We start from the raw sequence: 7,021 nt of genomic DNA, 5'->3' as shown, positions 1-7,021 counted from the left end.
ATATATATATATATTAAAGATATAATTTTGTATATAAATAATTTAATTCTATATTCAACGATAAAGTAATTTATCTTCTTAAGATGTATTACTTGTATGAAGCAGATAATCCTCAGGTGTTGCTGGTTATCTTCAATTTATTTCGAATGTTTCAGCTTCTTTTGAAGTCTTCCTCAGTGAATACAAACTTATAAATCTTTCATTAAGAGCAAGTCACTTGCAGATTGCCAGAAATGTAGCATACATTACATTCAATGGGAAACGATAAAAAACGAAGCTCAGAAATAATGATTCACATTTATAACATTGATTAAAAAAGTTACACTATATAATAGATATATATTGTTCTTCTAAGAATTCGTGTATGTATAACATGATGTGTCATTTAAAATTGAGGTGAATCATTTATAAAGGAGTTGAAACATTTGAAATAAATTGAAGATAACCAGTAACACCTGAGAATTATCTGCTTCTTCTATCTCTCCACTCTTATAACAGCATATGACTCTCATTAGCCTTATTTGAACTCTTATTTATATTTTATTGTTTATCTTTACCTGTTTGTTTATTCTTCGCGCACACATCCCTACTGAAGATGATATAAATGACATAATGACAGCACAAAAGCGCAAATTAGACTACATACACGTATGCATGTACATCGTCGACAGTAGTACCTACGCTTCCTGTAAAGTTATCAACAAATTTGAATTTTTTCTTCTTAATTAATGACTTCTAGAGTTCTTAGAATACCCAGAGTTTGGCCATCCTCTCTTGTGATTGGCGAGCCCACACAATGTATCAGGCTTATTTCCAAAATTGACTGCTAGTAGTGAAAATCTAGAGTGCACGTAACGTAAACTGTAGTATTTTCACTGGCAGTAAATTTGGAACATGGCCTTAATCGAGAACGCACATGCATTCATATCACCAATTAAGCAAACACACATTTCGAACACGCACTTCATTTTTAGGACATGGCCAGACTTTGGGGGCTTATTACGATTCTTTAAAGTAAAAATTACAAAAATGAGCAAACTCACTAGGTATTGATCAATGAAGGGAGTGTTCCAGCAAGAGACACAAATTGATACAATAGTCATCTCGTGTTTATTCAATAATCAGTAAGAAATAAAGACAGAATGACTCTTGTGTCGATTTATGCCTCTGCTGGAAAGCTCCCATACTAGGTAAAAGCACCCGAGCCGCGAGTGGTTCTTCAGGATATCAATCATGAAATTTTTTTCCCTAGGATGAAAAGTGCAAATTTTCTTCATTAACTTCAATGGTAAAAATTTTCACTTTTCCCTTTCTATCCTAGGAATAAAGTTTCATGATTGATACCCACAAAAATCGACACATTGGACGTTTTGTTTACAATTTCGACAGACAGTTATCCTGCATGAACTTGAATTCACTTACAAGATCCTCACGAGAACACTTCGTGTGTATCCGTATGACTGACACTCAACACTGAACCGAGTAGGCGATGCGTGTATATTATGTTCATTTATTTTTTATTGTAATAGCGATAAGTACCACCGCAATTTATTCTCGGACGATACTTCACTCTTCATCATTTTTCACTATGATATATACCCGCGTAAAAATATCGTCCACGTTTTTCGAATGGATTTCTACAATTGCGTAATATTTAGCGACGCATGCGTGTTATCACTTCTTGAGGAAACTTCTTCAGACTTTTAAAATTACGATTACAAACCTACGATATAATTATAAATATGCGCATTGTATATTATCCACTGAAGTGGATAACACAATGAATAAAATCAGCGATGTAAAATTAACGTGCCCGAATCAGAATATGCGTGATATAAATGTTATTTAAAAAAAATTAGACGAGATACGCATTTGAGAAACTTTTGAGCTTTGTTCCAACAACTTTCAGTTATACGTTGAGTATGTACATATGTTTTACGTTACAAATTAAACTGCACTTCAATAATAATTTAATAAAATCTACTTTGCAATATATGATTATTTATTAAACAATCTCTTATATTGTATAACTGAATCCGAATATAAATCAAAAATTAATTTAATCTCTATTCGAATATGTGTAATTGTATTGTATAATCTTGAAAATTAAAGCCTAAACCAAAGTTCTTGCTAAATATAAAAAAAATGTGATCTATGTACGTACACGTATGTGAATTACATAGATATTTTAATATTTCGCACTTACATTTTAAAGATCATTTAGAATGCAATATTAATTTAAAAAGACGGATAAGTAATCACGAAGGTTTGTATATTTCTCAAAGCAAAAGAAAGTACACTTGAAAAGTACGCGCTATATCTTATACACAAATAGTAATCATTTAAGCTAATTTTCTTTCACACTAAATGTAAAAATTTCAATAAATTGTAATCAAAATTGCGTATTTAAATAACGTCTTCTTTCATTTGTATAATGAAAAAATAATGAAGATTTTATAGATATAGTTGTTGCACATAGATGAAAATCGTGTGACATATAAAAAACAGATAAAGAATTGCATACTACTATGTACTTCAAGTGAAAGTATGATAATATCTATCGATAATATCTATTTCCTAAAGATAATTTGTACATATTAACAACGGATGTGAAGAAGCGATATTTCAGGTGAAGTTAATTACAGTTTTGTGATTAAAGCAAATGATAAGATATTTGTGAAAACGGATTAATTAATACAGTATAATTTGACATTAATAACACACGCGTACTTAATAAAGGAAAAATAATAGCATTTTGTCTACATGTTAAAACAAAAATTACTTTTTATTTCTAGCGTTACAGATAAATTACCAATGTATCGTTGGTAATGAATTCGATATAAAGTCGAATTTGCGACGCCACTACTTAAAAGCTAAATCGATCATTAAGAGTTCGCCCTGTAACGCCGAGATTTCCTGACAGACTGTACATAACTTCGCTGAAAGTACGATCGTCGACGTCTCCACTGGAATCGGACGTCGTGTTGTGTGTACGCGAGCGTGAGCGTGATCTCGATCTTGAGCGCTGTCGACCGAATAATGGTGCTCGGTCAATCTGGAATTTTAATGAAGTGATTATTTAAGAAAATGATTAAATATTTTAATTCATTAAGTTCTAAGTGATTTCTACGCTTTTCTGCTGTAACTTCTTAAACTAGAATATTAATTACAATTTTTTAATAGCAATTTGGAAGTAAAAAGAATTGCTCTTTGAAAATATAATCTGCGATGAGAGGTGGTATGTCTGAAAAAGATATGCAGGCTGCAAGTGAATTATTTCAGCCTACTGCTGGCAAATAATCTAAATTATAACTTTACTTCTTTTCATTTTTATTTTTTTTCACCATCATGGAGATAAAGCAAAAAGAAAAGAATTTTTAAAAAATGTTGAATTGCAGAAAAATTAAAAAAAATATTTTTTTCTCTTTCTTTCATACTTTTTCATTTTGAATTTTTAAAATTATTCTAAAGACTACTCAAATAATAATCATCCCTATCGATTCAATCTACTAAAAACAAGTAGATGAAATTATTAGTTGAATATTTATCAATAAAAAAGCAGTGGTTTTACTTTCTTTATCTTTTAATCTGTATATCTTTTTCTACAAAAAGCAACTCTTCTTTAACCTCTAAATATTAATTGCGATCTAAAAAAATTTGAATCAGAACCCAAATTACAAGAATTTAAAACAGAATCGCGTAAAAAATTACATGAAACTTAAAGTTAAAATAAAAAAAAAAAAAGAATGAAACATATACACTTTAGAGAAATCTTAACTGAAAATTGTATACCATATTTAAAGACTGTGCGTTTTGCCTGAACGGCGATCGTCCTCTGGGCATTTGCCGCGGGTTAGTAATAGTTGTAGGTCGGTTCTGTGCGAGGGTGAGTGGTCGCTGGCGTGTAGTGGTGGGTATATATTCGTTTCCCAATGTGCACATGAAATTGACGTTCGGCGTAGAGCTCAACCGGGAAGGGCTACAACATATCATATTTTAAATATTCTGTCTTTCAAAAAGGACAAAATTAGTTATCGTTTTTAGCATCAATAAAACTATTAATAAATCTGTATTTATAAAGCTAAACAAAAAGTTTATACTTCTCAATTATATACTAATATGAAAGAGTAGTCAGCCTAATGAATTAATTTGACGCAACAAATATAACAAAGTATCATCTACTTCATTCGTAGAAGTTTCTGTTCGTATTGCGCCCGTCTTTGTGCACGAGCGATCTGATCGGATCGCAATCCACCAGTTGTGAAACGCCGTTGCGATGTTAGTATCTGTTGCCTTCCCAAAGTTCTTGGCTGCATCGAAAGTAACACGGTCTTCTGGCCGGGTTGTGCCATCTGTAACAATTTATACACGCATCGTCAGTGTGTAATGAATAATTTTCGCATGTAGAATATTTGTCATATGCATGTCCGAGTATTCCACTCACTCTAAATTGATTCTGCAAGTTCAGTCTCTGATTCTGCCTCTGCAACAACAGCTGCTTCGCTCGTTTCACACGATTTCGATAGGCAATCTGAGCGGGGCTCTGATAGCCCAGGCGATTGTGAACAGAATTCGGATCTCGCAGATTGGGCAAGCTGTTCGTTCGTTTCAGCGGGCTCTTATTGTTTGTGAAGAAGCCGCCCTGATTGAACGTCAGGTTTGTACGACTCCGGCTGCGAGTTAGGCCGAATCTGTTGCCTCTGCCACGACGCACATTGAACGCGCCTCCTCTCACATTGTTTGGCTTATAATTCAAGCTCAAGTTACTACGTGATCTCGTGAGATTGCCATTTCTCTTAAAGCGATTCCGAGCAAAACCGCCGCGAGCGTTGTTTGCTGTACTCGCATTACGTTGCCAGGTCTGTTGCTGCTGCTTCTTCAGAGTGGCCCCGACATTGCGCTTGATTCTCGCACCTCTTCCTCTAAATCCACCCCGGCCTCGTCCGGCACCGCGATTGCGCTTGGCGCCGCCGGGTTTTCCGTTGGTTGACGCGCTTTTTTTCTTTTTCTCCATCTTTATGATCTCATCTTAAAAGGAAGAAAACGCGCGTCATTTAATGAGCGTACGACGGCAAACGTACGACGGTGGGATCTAATCTTTGTGAAATTCTTAAGCCGAAACACTTAATGCTAAATCTTGGCACAGACAGCGATTCCATCGTGAGTGCGATTTCTCAAGTGATAAATATTTATCACTTAGAATATAAATCGTTTCGGCATGTATCCCACCGAAGAAGTCGCTGAGAAGAAAGAGCATCCCAAGCATTCGTAATCCTAAAGATCTTTGCCTACAAAGATATTCTTGTAAATACGTAGAATGCAATCCGTGAATATATCTCCTCATATATATTTTTGCAGCATATATTTTTCAGGTTGTTATAATAGAATAAAGTATAAATTAATTCTGAGCATTAAATTAACAGATAACTTTTCTGAAATTATTTTTTACATAAAATATAATACGAAAATTAATAAATATAAAGTTATAATTCTCAGAAATTCTCATTTACAGATATCACGAAAAAAAAAATTATAAACTATGCAGATTTTTTTAAATCAATAAATAAATCATTCAATAATTAAATATCAAAATCCAATAATTTAATAAGAAGCAAAATACAATATTGATTTAAAATAAAATCAAATAACATTTAACTTTATAATCAGAATAAGTTAAAATGTTTAATATATGCAATGTAATTTTTTGCATTGCGTTTTTTCTTTTGCTTTTCAAAAATCATTACTTTTACTCAATAATCTCTACCCCTATTTGTCATTTATTTTGCTTTACGGATTACTTCAAAATGGTGTCCGATTAAAGAAAGAATGCTGGCAGTTCATGTTTCTCCATTAATGCAATGTTGCTTCCTAGGAATTGCATTTCTACTTTGTCCTCTTCTTTTCATTATTTTTTATCTTTTCCATAAGCTGAACCAGTCAATGATTCTTCTTATGACGAGGTCTTCCGTTAATTTTAATGTTATATTTCAGAAGAGTTTTCGAGGAGCCCGTACAGATTGCTATGTTGATCGATATATAAATAAATAACGCATAAATATATCGCTTCCTGGAATTGTTTGCGCGACATTGAAAACGATGAAGTTTCATCGGAACATTAAAACCAGCCTGCCTACTAGAGTACCTGCATTTTCAGATTGCCAGTAAATATTATACTAATGCATTGTCAATAGATTATAAATTAATTTGAAGTAGCGTCACATATCAAGGAAGTAAAGGAGATTTTAATTCGCGTTTGATTCTCCAAATCCTTTTTCATTCTGATTGTAGCAATAGAAGAAAAACAAAGGCGAAATTAATCTGTTTCGCCGAATGTTCCTGTTACACAGCAGTAGAGATTACTGGCATGCGTAATATGAGGAAGCGTCTCGTCCCATACTTGGCATTCCCTGGGCGAATAACAGTTGCTCGTGATGCAACGGATAAAAATATAAAATTGCATAAGTTTTGCGCTTATCCTAAGCGTGAAAAGAGAGTGTAATTTTTCGTGAGGAATGAGTCATGATCACAACGCTTGACACAGCCTCTCGAAATGCTTTTTAGGCCTTATTGCCTTTTTCTCAAACTGAAAATTACATGTGAAACGTTTATTGATGCAATAAATTCCTTTCAGGATGATTCCTAGTGGAAACTAATCGTCGGCAAGATTAACGGTGTATATAATATGTAATATAATTAGCGATGAATTGTGATTGCATAATATCCATCAGGTTGCATATATCAACAATAACGCGATTTACGATCCTCTTGCTGTAGCAAATCTCATTCCAATTTCTCTTCTGTAATTGAATCGCCGTAGACTGTTTCGTTATTATGAAGAAGATCCAACGTTGCAAGACGATTAAATTGTCATTTTCAAAATTGTTATGTTAAAAAGTTTTAAGATGTTTGAAAACATATTCCAACATGCGTCATAATTTCATATTCCTCAAATGGAAATTAGTTCTATGTACATAATACAATTATGACAGACATCTTCATGTTTATTCGTGTAATCAAGAAA

General features: G+C 33.2%; 2 protein-coding genes across 4 annotated transcripts in view; both read right to left on the bottom strand.

Moving 5' to 3' along the window:
• LOC108754175 overlaps positions 1-1,889 on the bottom strand; it is an 11,217-nt gene extending 9,328 nt beyond the window's left edge. Inside the window, 2 exon segments of the mRNA XM_018496297.1 lie at positions 558-686; positions 1,423-1,889. Coding sequence (XP_018351799.1) covers positions 558-611 — 54 coding nt within the window. The 5' untranslated portion in view covers positions 612-686; positions 1,423-1,889.
• Positions 1,890-2,720: 831 nt separating this feature from the next.
• LOC108754194 overlaps positions 2,721-7,021 on the bottom strand; it is a 6,386-nt gene continuing 2,085 nt past the window's right edge. For 2 of the 3 annotated variants that reach the window (XM_018496333.1, XM_018496331.1), the window contains exons 2-5: positions 4,445-5,028; positions 4,183-4,352; positions 3,793-3,979; positions 2,722-3,055 (exon numbers count right to left, since the gene is read on the bottom strand). In XM_018496333.1, the coding sequence (XP_018351835.1) occupies positions 2,867-3,055; positions 3,793-3,979; positions 4,183-4,352; positions 4,445-5,014 (1,116 nt within the window). In that variant the 5' untranslated portion in view covers positions 5,015-5,028 and the 3' untranslated portion in view covers positions 2,722-2,866. Of the gene's footprint in view, positions 3,056-3,792; positions 3,980-4,182; positions 4,353-4,444; positions 5,029-7,021 lie in introns of all 3 variants that reach the window. The other variant, XM_018496332.1, reaches the window with a different exon arrangement.

The sequence above is a fragment of the Trachymyrmex septentrionalis genome, unplaced genomic scaffold (assembly GCF_001594115.1).
Source record: "Trachymyrmex septentrionalis isolate Tsep2-gDNA-1 unplaced genomic scaffold, Tsep1.0 scaffold78, whole genome shotgun sequence".
Taxonomy (NCBI): domain Eukaryota; kingdom Metazoa; phylum Arthropoda; class Insecta; order Hymenoptera; family Formicidae; genus Trachymyrmex; species Trachymyrmex septentrionalis.
The sequence above is the reverse complement of the archived record's forward strand: the minus strand, read 5'-3'. Positions and strand labels throughout refer to the sequence as shown.